At 40.6% G+C, this 17,990-nt stretch overlaps 1 protein-coding gene across 1 annotated transcript; it reads right to left on the minus strand.

The window, feature by feature from the left end:
* Positions 1 to 13,822: 13,822 nt before the first annotated feature.
* RPS26 (ribosomal protein S26) lies at positions 13,823 to 15,967 on the minus strand. Its single transcript, XM_010976883.3, has 4 exons — positions 15,817 to 15,967; positions 15,391 to 15,568; positions 14,277 to 14,407; positions 13,823 to 13,936 (listed from the first exon to the last, which is right to left on the minus strand). The coding sequence occupies exons 1-4, from the start codon at positions 15,817 to 15,819 to the stop codon at positions 13,901 to 13,903; spliced, it is 348 nt and encodes a 115-aa protein (XP_010975185.2). The 5' UTR covers positions 15,820 to 15,967; the 3' UTR covers positions 13,823 to 13,900.
* Positions 15,968 to 17,990: the final 2,023 nt, after the last annotated feature.

Here is a 17,990-nt window from a genome sequence, read left to right on the forward strand (position 1 = left end):
AGTACAAATGCAACATATTAGAAATAATTTCTGACAAAAAATGTCACAAATTAAACCAAAGTATTTTAAAACAAAGAATTTGCTACACCGTAAAAACTGCCTTCCCATCATCCAGCGAGCCAACTGCATGCCTTTGGGCTTGATGGTGACTCTCAGCGTGGATGGCACACGGATCGGTATCTTCAAACAAACCCACCAGGTAGGCTTCACGAGCCTCCTGGAGCGCACGAGTGGCGGCACTCTGGAACCTCAGGTCAGTTTTGAAATTCTGGGCTCTCTCCCTCAAATCTGCCTCTGGGAAGGCAGCTTCCCCATCAGGGGCTGGGTGGATTTCCGGTAGACCGACTTCTCCAAGCGCAACGGCCCCAGGCCTGAAGCAGTGAGGGTTTTTTCACCCTGCGGGTAGAGGGCGCGCCTTTCCTGGCAGCGTGAGCGGCCGGGCGTTTGCGGGGCGCGTTCCCACCCGCGGGGCTCACGCGCGGTGGGCTTGGGTCGGGCCAGCGTCTCTCACCCGGAGCCCACGTCTCAGGCGGCTTCCTGTCCGCCACGCCGCCCAGTGAGGAACCCGTTCTCCGAGCAGGAAAGGAGCCCCTCCAACGACCGCCCAACCCACTCTGCGCTCGCAAATGCATTCTTGATTGTTTTTTTAAATGAAAATTTAGAAAGGTTAGTAAGTATGTATCACGCTTATAGAGTCATAGAGGGTGTGTTGTGTTTATGCAGAAATTACCTTTCCTAGGTAAAAGTTGTCCCTAGAGTAGAGAGGGGCAATTTACTACTTCAGCTCTAAACGGTGCTAATTGGACAACCCTCAGTTTTATACTTTGGTCTCCTGAGTTGATTTACCTGGTTGGAGGGACTGTCCCACGGAAGTAACCGATCTTAATTCTTTTGCTAGGGATAGGTGCCGTCAGAAATACGTACACAGGGGAAAATATTTGCAAACGATGTGACTGACAAGGGCTTAATTTCCAGAATATACAAACAGCTCATAGAACTCAATAACAAAAGAACAAACAACGCAATCAAAAAATGGGCAGAAAACTTCAATAGACATTTCTTCAAAGGGGACAGACAGACGGCCAACAGACACATGAAAAGATGCTCAACATTACTAATTATTAGAGAAATGCAAATGCAAACTGCAATGAGGTATCACCTCACACCAGTCAGAATGGCCATCATCAAAAAGCCTACAAATAATAAATTCTGGAGGGCATGTGGAGAAAAGGGAATCCTTCTACACTGTTGCTAGGAACATAATTTGGTGCAGCCACTATGGGAAACAGTATGGAAGTTCCTTAAAAAACTAAAAATTGAGTTACCATGTGATCCAGCAATCCCACTCCTGGGCATATATTGGGAAAAGATGAAAACTCTAATTTAAAAAGATACATGTACCCTAATATTCACAGCAGCACTATTTACAATAGCCAAGACATGGAAGCAACCTAAATGTCCATCAACAGATGAATGGATAAAGAAGATACGGTGGGTGTGCGTATATATATATATATATGTATATGTATATATATGTGTGTGTATGCATATATATGCAATGAGATATTACTCAGCCATAAAAAAGAAGGAAATAATGGCATTTGCAGCAAACTGGATGGACCTAGAGATTATCATATATTAAGTGAAGTAAGTCAGACAAAGGCAAATATTGTATGATATCGCTTACATGTGAAATCTGAAAAATAGTACAAATGAACTTATTTACAAAGCAGAAATAGACTCAGAAACATAGAAAACAAACTTACAGTTACCAAAGGGGAGTGATAAGTTGGGAGTATGGGATTAACAGATGCATACTGCCATATACAAAATAGATCAACCACAAGGGTTTACTCTATAGTTCAGGGAACTATATTCAATATCTTATAAGAAACTATAGGGGGGCAGGGTATAGCTCAAGTAGTAGAGCGCATGCTTAGCGTACACAAGGTCCTGGGTTCAACTCAATCCCCAGTACCTCCTCTAAAAATAAATAAGTAAAACCTAATTACTGCCTCTGCAAAAAAAAAAAAAAAAAAAAAAAAAAAAAGTTGGGGAAAAAAAAGAAACTATAATAAAAAATATATATATTTATATGTATAACTGAATCACTTTGCTATACACCTGAAACTAACACAATATTGTAAATCAACTATACTTCAATTGAAAAAAAAAAGAAATAGGAACATATATAGGCACCTTTGCTTTAGGAGACAACTGGGCAAATGATAAAGAAGACAACATTTGGAATTGAATAGGTCCAGATCTGGGCTTTGCAATTTATTGTGTTTAAAGTTTAGAAATGGAGAGCAAGAGTAACTGGAAAACCATGAACTTCATACCACAGGCAAGGTGCATTTGGACTATGCTAGAATTGGGAGGTAAAAGCACTAGGGACTGGTGGCACCTCAGCTGCATGCCATGCCAAAGGAACAGAGAGGCAGGGAAGGAAAGTCCTCAAAGGATCTGGGCAGCAGAATTCTAAGCCCCTGTCCCCAGTGACCATTCTAGATGGATAACATAAGGGTCCTCAACGTTTCTATGCTGAGCTTTCAATACCGGCAATTTTGCACATTATATATTTGCACTCTCAATCTCCTTCTTAACATCAGCAGAGGAATTATTCCCATGATGCAGTTATATGATGATGCTTCCTAACAGCCAACAGTTCGGTTTCTGCATTTGTCACCTTTTTGCTTTTGGAGCTATTTTGCAATTGTAGCATTTGTGTGGGAGATTTGTTTGTTTTGTTTGTTTTGCAGTATTTTTCAAACTGTGCTTCTGGGACCCCTGAAGGTGTTTCAGGGGCTCTTTGGGGTAGGAAGGGATGAGGAGAAGGATGTGAGCACTCCACAGACACAGAGATACGCTGCATCAGCAAAAGCAGCACTTCAACCTCGTACATACTGAGTTTCTGAGAGACACTCACTTGAAGAAAGGGTTCTGCCACCTAAAAAAATGGAAAACCATAGTTTCATTGTATTTTGTAATTTCATAGGTCTTATGAAACAGAAAAACAGAAGCCCTGATGTAGTGTGAAATTCAACTATAGTGAGAGAGCAGTGAGTCTTTAGTGTTAGTGCAAACTGAGCCAGTAAATTGTGTTTATGGTAAAGGGGAAGTTCAACATTAATGGGAATCTTTGAAATGCTAGGAATACGTCATCAAAGATTGGATCCAAAAGCAGAGACATCTTAGGATTGAGATGTAAATGAGGTAACAATTATAGAGTGCCTAGCAGAGAGTAATAACTGCTAACGTTTATTGGGCACTTACTTTGCGCCAGATGCTACAGTCAGTGTCTTGTACATATTACCTCATTTAATCTTCACAACATCATGAGGAATTTACTATTATGACTCACATTTTACAGATTAAGACACCCAGCTGCAAAATATATACGTGTGTGTATGTGTGTGTATGTATGTGTATATATATATTTATTTATATTTATAATTACATATTACAGAAAGTAAATCTTAGTTAGGATTTGCACCCAGGTCGTCTTGACTCCAGAGTCCACATGAAACTTCAGTGATTCAGCCGATTTCCTGACCCAGAGTGTGTGGCTAGCTTGACTCTGAGTGAGCTGTCAAAATTGAGTTTTTCTAAAAAATACTGCTGAAAGAAATTAAAGAAGACCTAAATAAGTGGAGAGATACACCCTGTTCACGGATGGAAAGATGCAGTATTGTTAAGATGTCAAATTTTCTCCAAGTTGATTGATATATTCATGTAATCCCAGTTACAAACTCAGCAGAGTTTTTTGTTTTTGTTTTTGGCAGAAAGTGATAGCGCAACAAAGTTGACAGCTTACCCTGCTTGACATCAACACTCACTAAAATCTACACTGATCAAGATAATGTGATATTAGCATAAAAATAGACAAATAGATCAACGGAACAGAACAGAGTCCAGAAATAGTGCCACAAATATACAGTCAAGTGATTTTTGACAAAAGTGCAAAGGCAATTCAATACAGAAAGGATAGTCTTTTCAACAAATGGTGCTGGAACAACTGGATATCAATACACAAAAAAATTCAATCTATACCTCATACTGGATACAAAAATTAGTTAAAATGCATCCCAGACCTAATGAAATCTATATGTAAAAACCTAAAACTATAAAAGTTCCAGGAGAAAAACTTTGTGACCTTGAGTAAGGAAAATATCTCAGAGTCAATACCAAATGTACCATACCATCCACAAAAGACAATTAACTAGATTTCAACAAAATTAATGACCTCTGATTTCAGAGACAACGTTAAGAGAATGAAAGGGTAAGTCACAAACTGGAAGAAAAAATATGCAAATCACATACCTGATAAATGATCTGCATTCAGAATAAAGGACTCAAAAAACTCAATAAAAAACTAGCAACTTGTGGTGATCATTTGTAATGTATAGAAATACCGAATCACTGTGTTGTACACAAGGAACTAACATAGTGTTGTAAGTCAATTATACTTCAAAAACAAACTCAGAAAAAGATCAGATTTGTGGTTACCAGAGGCAAGGATAGGGGGATTGGAGGAAGGCAGTCAAAAGGTACAAACTTCCAGTTATAAGATAAGTAAGTACTGGAGATACAATGTACACTGTGTACCCCATATTTTCAACTGAGTGAACCAACAAATTACCTTTATTTAAAAAGAAAGTTGTTAATAGTAAATTCTATGTTCTCATCACAAAGGAAAAATATGTTTTTTCTTTTTATGTTGTATCTCTAGAGATGATGCATGGTCACTAGACTTATCGCGGTAGTCAGTTCATGATGTAAGTCAGTCAAATCATTATGCTGTACACCTTGAACTTACACAGGGCTGTACGTCAATTATACCTCAATAAAACTGGAAGGAAAAAAACCCAAGCAACCTAATTTTAAAAACAGGGCAAAAGATTCAAACAGACATTTCACTAAAGAAGATATATATTTGGCAAAGAAGCACATGAAAAGATGCTCAACATCATTGGTTATTATGGAAAAACAAATTAAAACCACAATGAGACAGCACTAAATAACTATTAGAATGGCTAAAATTAAAAAGACAGCCAAATATTGGAGAGGATGTGAAGAAACTGGAACTCTCATACACTGCTGGTAGGAATGTAAAATAGTACAATCACTTTTTGAAAACAATTTGGCGGTTTCTTAAAAAGTTAAGTTTGCCCCTACAGTGTGACCAGCCAGTAATTCCATTCCTAGGTATTTACTCGAGAAATGAAAGCGTATGTCCACACAGACTCTGTACATAAATGTTTATAATGGCTTTATTTATAATAGCCAAGAATTAGAAACACACGCAAACGCTCATCAGCAGGTGAATGGATAAACAAACTGTGGTCCATCCATATGATGAAATCCTACTCAACAATGAAAAGGAACCAACTACTGATACATGCAACGGTGATGAATCTCAAAGTATTTAAGCCAAAGTAAAAAGCCAAGACAAAGAAGTATGTACTATAGGATTTCATTTATGTAAAATTCTTAAAAATGCAAACAAATAGATAATGACAAAAAGCAGATCACTGGTTGCCTGGGTATGGAGCCAAGAGTGACGATAGTGAGATTACAGAGGAGCAAGAAACAACTCTTAGGGTGACATATATGTTCATTATCTTGAGTATGGTGATGGTTTCATAGGTATATACAAATGTCCAAAATTTTGAGGGGAGGGCATAGCTCAGTGGTAGAGTGTGTGCTTAGCATGCACGGTTGAAAAATAAATAATAAATAAATAAACCTAATTACTCCTCCCTGAAAAAAACAGCAACAAAAATTTTCAAATTGAACACTTCATAAATCTACAATTTATTGTATATCAATTACTTTCAATAAAGTTATTTTAAAAATTGAGTTTTTAAGCATGCAAAGTTATTAACTATCAGGTTCTATGCAAAGTCCATTGCATATATGATTTCATTTAATTCTCAAAACAGTCCTGTGAATAGCTATTACCATTTTTAAACAAAGTTATGGAGGTTCAGAGAGAGTAGGTACCTTGCCCTAAGTCAAAAGGCTACTGCATAGCATAAGAAGGGTTCAAACTCAGGTCTGACTCCAAAGCTGAGCACCTAACTGCTACACTGTACTGCCCCCTTTGGTCATCTCCAGGCACTAAAATTGGTGAAGCCTGTCTTGCTGCCCCTGGCATGCTCTTGAACCTAATCATCCAGGTGGCCTGGCTCTGTAATGCTTTATACTGGAGAAAAGGGTATGTTCTCAGAACTTCTCTTTGATGGATGGGGAGATGGGAGGGAGACCCTGTATTGCCCCTCCCCACCCCAATTTCTCTCCTCTCCTAGAGCTCCCCACTCCCATCCCAGTGCTTCTGGGCTACCCTCACCTTGCTGCCTTCCTAGGCACCCACCATGTCAGCAGTGCTGAGGGCAACGCTGACCTGAGACAAGAGAGCGGAGAGAAAACGTCAGGAAAACAGCCCTGAGGAGGAGCTGTGAGGTCCGGGTCCCTGCAGACAGGTGAGCTGGGACTCCGGGCCCACTGCACACACCTGAGTTGTGAGGTGTCATGTTGGCCAGGACTCACTGCACTGCAGCCCTTATCCCTGTTTACATGCAGTGCCGTCACCACAAGAAGCCCAGGGCACCTTTCATCTGTCTTCCAGACTCTAACGCCCATGCGGTCCTTTCTGATCCCGTTTCTCCCCCATCTCCTGAAACCTTTGCATGACCTTCTAGAGCTCAGGGCTCATCATCAGTAAAATCGCCCAACTTCAACATTCCCGTCACCATCTGCTGTAAAGGAAACCTGGCTCTCTCAAAAGGACCCTTGACCAGCAACGGAAAGAAACCCCTCCATATATTCTATTTTAAACATCCCACTCTCTGACTTCATTTTTTTTTTTTTTTGATCTCATGTATTTTACCAGCTCTACTGTCCTAAACCCAAACAGAACTTGAACCCGTTGATTATATCCCCTTTTCACTGGACCTCACCCTCCCCATGTCTTATCTTTCCTCTGTGTCCATCTGAACTTCCATGATGTCCTTAAAATCACTCCCTGGTTCCTTTGGCCCTTCTCACTTTAGCATACTCATGTGGCTAGCCCACAGCTCTGGTTAAATCCAAGTCTCCATCCACTTTGGGTCTGTACCCAAAGAACTGAGTAAGTGGGAAAAAATACTTAGTCATGCCAACTGATCTCACTTTAAATCCCTGCCCTTTAACCTCCAGTGCTGCTGGGCATTCACACTACATTGGATCACAGTCCTTGACACACTCCCTTCCCACTCTCCCAGATGCCTATTCCATTCTTTTTTCTGTCTTCAAACCTTCAGCTCCTCCCTGAACTCTCATTCTCTGCGGATGACCTTGAATCCTACTTTCCTGAGAAACAGAAGTAGCAAAGAACGTACTTGCTTTTGGACTATATATTCCGTCTTCTCTCCTGTTACTGTAGATAAACCATCCATCCTCCTAGCCAAGGCCAACCTCTCTGCTTGTGCACTGGACTCCATCCCTTCTTGTCTGTTCAAGGACATGGTTCACCTCGTCTCCTGCATCATCTACTTTTCTCTGTTTCTCTCAATTTTCCCAGCCTCAAGGAAATATTCTAGTATTTCTATCATTTGATAAAATTCCTCTCTTGACCCTACTGCTTCCTCCAGCCACTGCCCTATTTGTCTTTCCTTTTTCAGCAGAACTCTTTGAAAAAGTTGTCTCCAATGTTCTTTCCATTATTTTTTTTTTTTTTACAATTAGTACCATATTTAATAAAAAATGTGTTAGAGACATTGTGTCCCATTCTCTCTTGAAGCCACTCTGACCATGCTTTTGCCCCACCACTCCACTGAAACTTCCCATCGAGGTCACTGGTAACTCCATGTTGCTAAGGCCAGTTTTCATTTTCTCAGTCCTTATCTTATGTGACCTATTAACAGCAGTTGGCACAGTTGATCACTTGCTCTTCCTTGCAACATTTTCTTCCCTTGCAGAAGGTATGTAGTGTGCTACCATCTGTGCTGAGTATAATGTATTCGCTTATAGTAAATATATTTATTCAGAAACTAGTTATAAGTGTTTGCCTCCTGGGTAGCTGGGAGAAGATTAAGTTATTTTCACTATATTTGCTTTTGCACTTTTTGAATTTTTATCTTTTGCCTTATAACTAATTGGAGGGGGGACTCCAGCTACTTCCCCTATACCTTCTGAACTTGCCCTCTTGCTCAAGATTCTCAGTCCCTCAGCCACCCTCATTTTTTCCAATCAGTTCCTTTTTGGCCTCCCTTTTCTCCCAGTAGATCTTGGACTCCTTCATTCAACAGTCATGACTGAAAAAGCACCATGATTTGCATGTTTGTATTCTCAAACTAGAGCAAACCAATCATGCATCTTCTTTCTCTAGTCCAGTTCCCTGGTATTTTTCCAAGCATGGCCTGCAGACCAATTATGTCAGAATTGCTTGGGATGCTATTAAAGTGCAGATTCCCAGACCCAATCTCAAGCACTGAATCATGCTTTTTAGAAGTGTGGCTTTAGGATTGTGCATTGTATTCAAATGGTAGAAGTGATTTTTATTCACACAAAGAAAATTATTTCATTAACCCCTAACTTTTCCATAGGCCAAGCATTCTTACTCATCTGCAAATGCTGAGTACCTGCTGTACATCAGACAATATAACAGACCATCTAGACACTCTCCCTGACCTTGTGAGACATTTCCCAGGGATATTTTCGGTTTTACATTGGATGGTACTGTTTTTGGTGATAAAAGTCATTTTGGTGATAAAAAATAGTGATAAACTTTTTTTGTTTTGTTTTAGTTTTGTTTTTTTTGTGGGGGTTGGGGAAGGAATCATGTTCATTCATTCATTTAAATGGCAGTACTGGGGATTGAGGCCAGGATGTGGTCTACCACTGAGCTATACCCTCCCTCTTGATGAACCTTTTTTAAATTTAAAAACTATATAGTTTAAAAATTGCCTTCTAAATAGAAGTTATTAGTTTCCCATTGGGAATACGGATATAACTTTTAAAAAAGAATAAATACATGTAAAAAATGAGTCAATTTAAAGAAAATGATAGTGTAGATATGACAGAAATACCAGAAGAGGTACAAAAGTGCCTGAAGCTTAGGAAATAGTCATCTCGGACCTCAGAGGTAGCTGTGGCACAAGAAAGAGTTAGAAAAAAGAATAGCTGGGGGTTAGAGGAGAGGGAATTGGATGAAGGTGGGCAAAGGGTACAAAGTTCCAGTTACAAGATAAATAAGTACTAGGGATGTAATGTACAACATCATGAATAAAATTAACACTGCTGTATGTTATATATGAACGTTTAAAAGAGTAAATCCTAAGACTTCCCATCACAAGGAAAAAATATTTTTTCCATTTCTTTAATTTTGTATCTTCATGTGATGATGTTTGCTGAAGTTATTGTGAGAGTCATTTCATGACGTAAGCCAAATCGTTATGCTGTATACCTTAAACAGTGCTTTGTTAATTATATCTCAACAAAACTGGAAGAAGAAATAGAATAGTTAATATTTTTCATGAACTAACTAGATCTAAGTCACATATCATGTCACTGCTCTACTCAAAACTCTCCAATGGATTACCAGCACACTTTTACTTTTTAACAGCTTTATTGAGCTACAATTCAACATACTACACACTTCACCCACTTAAAAGTGTACAAGTCAATGGTTTTTAGTACGTTCACACAGCTGTACAACTATTACCACAATTTTAGAGTATTTTCATTACCTCTAAAAGAAACCCGTACCATTTAACAGCGAGTCCCCTTTCCCGTCTTCCCTATCCCTAATCTATTTTGTCTCTATAGATTTGCCTATTCTGGACACTTCATATAAATGGAATCATACAGTATGTGGTCTTTTGTGACTGGCTTCTTTCACTTAGCATGTTTTCAAGGTTCATGAATGTTGTCGCATGTAGCAAAACTCCACTCCTCTTTATGGCTGAATATCCACTGTATGGATCTACCACATTTTATTTATCCGTCACCAGCCGATGGGTTTTTGGGCTGCTTCTATTTTTGGTTACTATGGATAATGCTGCTATGAACATTCATGTACAAGTTTTTGTGTGGATGTATGTGTTTTCAATTCTCTTGGGCATATACCTAGGAGTGGAATGGCTGGGTCATATGGTAACTCTGTTTAACTTTTTGAAAAACTGCCAGGTTGTTTTACAAAGTGGCTAAACCACTTTGCATTCCCACCAGCAGCGTGGAGATTCCAACTTCCCATCCTCACCTGCACTGGTTATTATCTGTCTTATTATAGCCATCCTAGTGGGTGCGAAGTGGTATCTCATTGTTTACTATCAGACTGTGAGTGAAGTCGAGTCTTTGCCAGGGACTACAAGGCCCCATGTGATCTGGACCTGTCTTCTGTAACTTTGTGTACCACAGATACATAATCCCTTGTCTGCAACTGAAAAACCAGAACAGCTATGAAAATCAAGATTTTTAAAAACTCACATGGCAGCAAAACCTGGCAGGAAACTCTTGTTAGGTAATTTATAGTCTTTTTTCTACTTAACATGACTATCCTTATATTTTGCTGTAGAAATAGTTTGATCCTGAGTGCTATTCCAGGTCACTCTGGGAATGTTATATATTAATAGTATATGCTCTGTACTACTGTCCTAAAACCAAAAAGCAACCCCAATACAAGTTAAGTTTTCAAGGACTTCAAATAAAGGACTGTAGACCTGAACCACTTTCCCCCAGCTCACTTGAATTTAGCCACTGTCTTGCCCTTTGTGACATGCCAGGCATACTCTTGCCTCAGGGCATTTGCACTGGCTATTCCCTCTGCTGTAAACCTCTTTCCCCATTTATCCAAATGCCTTGCTCCTTCACTTTAATTTTCTAATCAAAGGTTATCTGTCACTCTTATAAGACCACCTTATGTAAAACTTACTTAAAACTGCAGCCCTCCCTCATGCCAGACCACCCTCTCACACTGCTCCCCCACTAAAATGTAAAGCCGTATCAGACCAGGGTCTTGGTCACTGCCTGTCTTTAGCACTTAGAAATGTCTGACACATAGTAGGTACTCAGTATTTTTTAAATAAATGATTGCTTTGTATCACTTAATCTTGTAAAAATACTGTAAGAGTGACTGTCCTAAAGATTAGAAAATTGAAGACAGAGGGGTTAGGTAACTCACCCAAGGTTACACAGCTCAAAGTAAGAGGTGAGATTTACATCCAGGAGTTAGCTTTCTTAGGTTTTCTTAACTGAGTGCCAATCACATAGGCAATTGATATTTATTTAACAAATAAATGAATGAATGTAGATTCCAGCCCATTCTTTCATCTACTGCTCAGTCTCTTTTGACAAGCTTATTAGCTTGTTAGTGCGAACCCCTCTATACCCAATATTGAAAGAATAGGCTAAATGTGTAAACTAGAAAAGCACATTAACCTAAATTGTGTGATAGGCAGTGAATACTTTTTTCCTCATACATGCCTAGTCATGAAGAGGAAGACAAAGAAAAATGAAAACCCAGGATTTGAGGTTGAAGGAGAGGGTGGTCCAGGACCTCAATGAATCCTGTCTACCACAAGGAATTGACTTGAAATCCAATTAACTTCACAGGTAGCCACTGAAAAAATGACTGGAAGAGGCCAGAGGCTTCAATCCGGCTTCACATTGAGTTTAAAGAACACATCACAAATGTTACGGAGGTGCCGAGACTGCAATTAACTCCCCTAGTAGTTCATTAAAACAAGCTGGGTGATTGGGGTGGGAGGCAGGGGCTCAAAGGTCTATACCAACAGTTTTCTGTGACCAACTACTAGAACTTCAGTCCTCAACAGGTTAAGCAGAGCACACTGATTTTGCTGTCCAAACACCTGGAGACCCTCAAGCTGACCTGTGGGCCACATCTGACAAGATGTGGCTTTCATTTCTGGGATAGGTGAATGCCTATATAGCAGGTAACTTTCCCATAGGTGGAAACTAGATATCCCAGTTGCCCATTAGACATGATTTATTTGCAACTGGTGGTCGATTGGGAAGTGGGATGGGGCTATTTGAGCATGGAGCACAGGGAGAGCCCTTTTGTGAAAGTTATTTCTGGCACTCCAAAATCAGTTTGGAATTAGAGTAGGTAAAATTAATCCAATTTTCAGCAGTGTTAGGTTCTTTAATGTAAGGTTCCTGGAGAAGGGATCATACATTGCATTTAAATTGCATTAGATCAATTTTTAAGCTCATGGGAGAGCCAGCTAAGACCTACCCTGAGAAAAGGATAGTTTATGACTAAGTATCGAGAAATCTCACAGCAGTCACATGGCTCTTTATACTTGCATCTGGTCTCACTGAGCAAGGTGGGATCTGGGACCACCAGGGTTAGCATTTATTTTCACCTTGAATCTGGTTTTCCTATTCAGTGTTTTATCCCTGGTGTAAAGGGGTCATTACAACTTAAGAGTAAAGGAGCAGATACTGTGGATCTCCCCAGTGGATGGAGACGCTCTTGCCGACATTGTGTTGGCAAATTCAGGATTTGCCACAGCTGTTCCAGCACGTGCACTGGTAATGCTGACCATGAGCAAGTCAGCATGAACAGTTTCCATCTGGGTTTTTTTCAGTTAAGGGTCTAACAGGACCACCTCTACACTCTGAAATACCCTACCCTTTCCTTGTCTTTTAAAAAATTAGGTGTTACTAGATTTTAATTACTTCCCTATCTTGTTTTTTTCCGTCTTTTGAATACACTTCTAAAAATGTGCTTCCCAGCACCATGTGTATTTTAATTAAACCCTCCCAAGTTATTAGTTCAGCTTAAGGGGAAAAAAATAACTTAACCAGTGAAGCCAGCCCATATTAATCCACTCCCAAATTAATTTTTCAAATAAACATATAGTTGACCCTTGTCACAATGCACGGGTTAGACACCGCCCAGTCAAAAATCCTTATATATAACTTCAGATTTGATTCTCTGTATCTGGGCTTTCACATCTTAGGAGTCAACCAACTGTGGATCATGCAGTGTGTGCATCTGGGTGGGGGCAGGGGAGACCCCTCACAGTTGAACCCATGTTGTCCAAAGGTCAGTTGTATACCCTCAGCTGAAACTTTCTGATTTCTGAAATCTGGGACAAGTGAACCATTGTCACACAGAGAAAATAGGTACGGTCTTTCCCCATATTTCATCTGGCAACTTCCCTCTTGTGGGACTCTCACAAGTTTCTAGGAATGCCTCTGGTGTCCTGGACATTTTCACTCCAAGAGAAACGCACCACAGAAAGATGCAGGTTGGGTGAGAACTGGCTTACCAGCAGACCAATTCCAAGGAAGGCAGGTAAGTTTTGTGCAGTCAAGATTCCGTGACACAACATTGTAAAATGATTATAAATCAATAAAAACTGTTAAAAAAAAAAAAGAAAAAGATTCTGGATACAGATCCCCTTAAGCTAAACCAAGTCACAAACTTGTATTAAAGCCCTCATGGCCTCCATCAGGGGTACACACACTTCAGTCTAAGTCACTTCCTGAAGAGCTCCTCACTCAAAAGCACTCCTTACCTTGATAGTTCCCCACCTACTTTTAAGACACCAACTTAAGCCACTTTCCAGGCAGAATTAACCTAACATTAGCAAGTGCTTTAATCTGCTTCCCTCCAACATAGCTATACAGATCAGTGAGGCCAAAGACAGAAATACAAAAGAAAACCAAGATAAGATTTAACTTACATGGATAAGCTTTCTCTGGCATGAAAAAAGACTATGTGGCAGTCCACGCTTGGTAAAAATGATTACAGTTCCCATGGCATACACAACCTTCACTCTACCTAGCAACATACACTCAACATGCTATATAAAGTATAATTTCCATTTTATTGAGGCTTTTCTTTTCCAAAGAACAGTATTTCTTCAGTCATTAAGGACTTAGTTCCTTACATGGGCTTTGGTGGAGGTCGTGGGGCAGCACCCTGAAAGACAAAGGAATGAAAGAGTAAATTAAAAACCATCGATGGAAGAGCTCCCTTCTCTAAGAACATGACCACTACTCCCCCCTCACTAACAATGTATCTGGGCCATAAACACATGGAAAATCAACAGCTGTGGAAGAAAACCACAGTACTCAATCTGAAACAGATTCTAACAACTCTTCTTAAGTGTCTCTAAGCAAATGTTTTAGGTATGGGTCTCATTTGCCTCACCAGACAATCTTATCCATAGGCAGAGATCTTGATATTCCTCTAGTCCTCACACATCTTTTGTCCACCACCCCTCTGACTCCTATACACATCTGCTCTTTAAGATACTCACTGCAGGTCTAAATCTGGGCGGAGGTGTTCGGTCCTTCCGGGCTTCGCGAGAACGGTTCCTGACTACCTTGCTGTGAATGGCACAACTCACGCAGTAATGTAGTTTCACATACAGCTTGGGAAGCACATAGGCTAAGAAACAGGAAAATTACAGGTATAATATTAGGAATTAGACACCCACCTTGCACGTTCCTTCTTGTTCAGTCTAAAGCAAACCCATTCGTGGGGTTTCATACGTAGCAGAGCAGCTCCCTTGCTGCCAGCTATTGAAAATCAGCCCTCGACACAAGCGTTGAAAAAAAAAAAAGCAAACCCACTTAAACGTCTGTTAGGCACGTCTAACACTCCTTACTTTGATAGTTCCGCCCCACTTTTAAGACACCAACTTAAGCCATTTGCCAGAAAGAATTAACCTAACATTAGCAAGTGCCTTAACCCACTTCCCTTCAATTGTTTGGTTTCTGATGCCTAAACACATACAGAATTTCACAAATGAGTATCCCCTTACTAACCCATCCTGTCACCATGGAGACCGAATCCACCCCATAGATATAATAACTCCAAGAATCCAGTTCCTTCGGAAACTGCATCAGCCCTAATGCCTACTCCTGGACCCCTTCTTGTTGTCCAAGAAATGTTAATTTGTCTCACGAAAAAGAAAGGAGCAAAACGACGTCACATTGTTCCAAAGATCACCCTAGTCGACCAAACTAGACAGCTTTCATTCTTAAGTTTTCAGGAGACTTAACCCACACTTTTCTACGAGTACTCAAGTCTTCAACAACCCAAGATTACGTTTAACGACGGTTACAGCTAGTACTCCCCAAGTTTCGACAGAGTATCTTTTGTACGTGCTTTTGGGATCTCACCCCCTACACAAGTAGTCACAAAATTGCTTAAAGACTGCGCACTACGACGAAGAGTCTTCCTCTGTCCAAGCAAAGCTCAAAACGCAAAAGAGAGAAAAGATTTCGTTCTCTTCTGCCAACAACAACCTCAAAGGTGCAAGGAAATTGCGAGGCACGCGCCAATGAACGGAGCCTGCGGGTGCGGGGTGCGAGCGGAGATTTTAGGTATTAGGATACTTGCACAGTTCGCGCCGAGCGCTCACTCACCGTCGAAAACGCTTGCTTCGGAAATATCCCTGACGGCTGCGGCTTCTACTATGTTTCGAATAACGAACTTCTTAATGGCCTTGTCCTTGGGCACGCATCTGGCACAGTTGGTGCAGCGAATAGGCTGCACATGGCCGCGGCCCTTTTTGGCGCGACCATTGTTCCTTCTTTTCTTGGTCTGCATCGGGATGAAGATCCCATTAGGAAGAAAATGCAACTCACCCAGCCTTAGCCCCCTTCCGGCTACTTTCAAGGCCGGCAACCCCCAGAAAAGCGCCAGTCAGATCTCCAATCCCTCCAAGCCCAAAAGAAACATACGCTCTGGCCATTCCTCCACCGTGGGCCAGTCTTCTAAAACCCAATCCCAGAGTCTGCACACCTCGGCCTCCACCCAATCCAGCACGTTCCCCACGCGCCACAACTCACCATCTTGGAAGCGAGTACGCGAGAGAGGATCCGGCTTTCTCTCCGGCTCTCTTATATAGAGCGAGATCCCTACGCTTAGGCTGGGAGAGTTTTCCTAGACGTCCCCTATGCGCAAGCCAAGAATGACAAGCCACTTTATTCAAACTTTCTTTATTATTCAGCCTTTCCGCTGAAGTACACGGTAGAAAGGTGTTTCTCGAATTTATTTTTCCGTGATACAAAGTGACAATGGGACTATTTAACCAACTGGCGGAAGAAAATTAGAGTTATGCGTTTCCCATCAAGCCGTGCGACGCCCACCCCGGAAGTAATTCTGGGCGTTTATACTTCTTAGTTTTTTGCGACGCTAGGAACGGAAGTTGCCCGGCGCAGGACCATAAGTCATACTCCCTATTAGAAGACAGAGGGGAAGAGATGCATTGTGGGCATTGTAGTGCGAGGTTGGCCGGCCCCGGGCCCCAGGTACTTACACCAAAGGCGGCACTACGCCACCGGGGGACGCTCTCGGCTCATTTCTCTGACAGTCTTGCTACTTGGTGTAATATTGGGAAAGGGAAGACCTGGGGGAAGACAAAACATCTTGTTAATTCCCACTTCCAGTACAGGGAAGACTCTACAATGAGGGGCCATGGATAAGTGCATTGGTGCGAGGGCTGTTTCTCATTCACCTTTTTATTCCGGGATCCTATTACCACAGTACCAGGTACTGTAGTAAATGCTGTAAAAACATTAACTCATTAAGTCCGCAACAAGCTTATAAGGCAGGAAGTATTATTTTTAAATTTTATTTATTTATTTAATAGAGATATTGGGGATTGAACCCAGGACCTTGTGCACGCTAAGCATGCGCTCTACCACTGAGCTATATACCCCCACCCCACAACAAAGTAGGAACTATTACTATCCGCACTTTACAGATTGAAAAACTGAGGTATAAGAGGTTAAAACTGAGGTTGCCCAAAGTCACACAGAGCTAGATAAGTGGTGTTCTGACTTCACTATACTCTGATGCCTCTTACCTAACAAACAAATGGATGGAGGTATAGTCTGGACCAGTGACTTAAACTATTTTGATTTTGATCCCTCGTGGAAATATATTTTACACTGGTACTCAGCACATACACAGATACAAACACGCACACACATGCAAAACTGAAACACAATGAAGCAATGCCCTTAAGGACATAAGGTGCACTGGTATGTTCCACTTTCTATTATTTTCTATTCTATTTTAATAAATGCTGATCAAGGCCCACTAAAGTGATTTCACTACTCATTGAAATATCTGGCCCCCTAATGAAACATGCTTTCTTATGTATAAGCTCATTTACCTCTAAAGAGCCTTCAGAAAGTCTTTAGCCTTAAACAGAAGTGTTATACATGGGCAGCCAACCACTCACTTGTCTCCAAAGTTGAAGAAACCTGGGTGTAAAGGAGACCTCCCAGCATTAGACCCAAGACAGTACAGATGGAGACCAACAATTCATTCATGAATTATTCTGAAATCTGAATACAGCAGATTCACTTTCCTTCCAACAACTTATTATGGTTTCTTAACCTCTAACCCACTTTATTGGGGTTTGAATTTATTTTCTAACTTTTGTTTTGGCTTTAAAACAGCTATATTCATGGTCTCTTTTGAGTTTCAATTTGTTAGTTTCAATGGGGCATGGAAAATGATAGACTCTGGATGGAAGTGTCTCCAATTTTCACTTCAATATAGTCTCCTGGGAAAATGAGGCAGACAATATTGTGTGGAATGGCAATGTGGTAGATAGGAAAGAACAGAAAAATTCAGTGAAGGGGACAGAAAATAGTTAATATTGAAGACAGAACATGTACTTCAATAACAAAATCAATAAAATAAAATAAAAAAAAAGAGACAGAACCAAGTTAATGTTCCTGTGCTGGCTTTTCTTTGGATTTTCATAGCCTGAGGGTTTCACTGGCTGCATAATTGGGCATTAAGGGATGGATATAGACTTTGGAGTAACATATTGTTCTGTTCAAATCTGGGTTCTGTCATTTACGGGTTGATAAGTCTTGGACAAGTTATTTTTTCTCTCTTGGGCTTTTATTTCTTCACTAGTAATGGTGATCATTCTTTTGGAGGTTGTCTGTACAATTAAATGAATACCTGGCACAGGGCTTGGCATTTATGAAATGCTCAAGAA

Source organism: Camelus dromedarius, chromosome 11 (assembly GCF_036321535.1).
Source record: "Camelus dromedarius isolate mCamDro1 chromosome 11, mCamDro1.pat, whole genome shotgun sequence".
Taxonomy (NCBI): domain Eukaryota; kingdom Metazoa; phylum Chordata; class Mammalia; order Artiodactyla; family Camelidae; genus Camelus; species Camelus dromedarius.

What these genes read in the sequence shown, in the direction of transcription:
- RPS26 (XM_010976883.3), bottom strand. An exon ending in CGAAGCAAGCGTTTTCGACG is followed by an intron (nt 14,408 to 15,390) that starts GTGAGTGAGCGC and finishes CCTGTTTCTTAG; the next exon opens with CCTATGTGCTTCCCAAGCTG. An exon ending in CGCCCAGATTTAGACCTGCA is followed by an intron (nt 13,937 to 14,276) that starts GTGAGTATCTTA and finishes TTTGTCTTTCAG; the next exon opens with GGTGCTGCCCCACGACCTCC.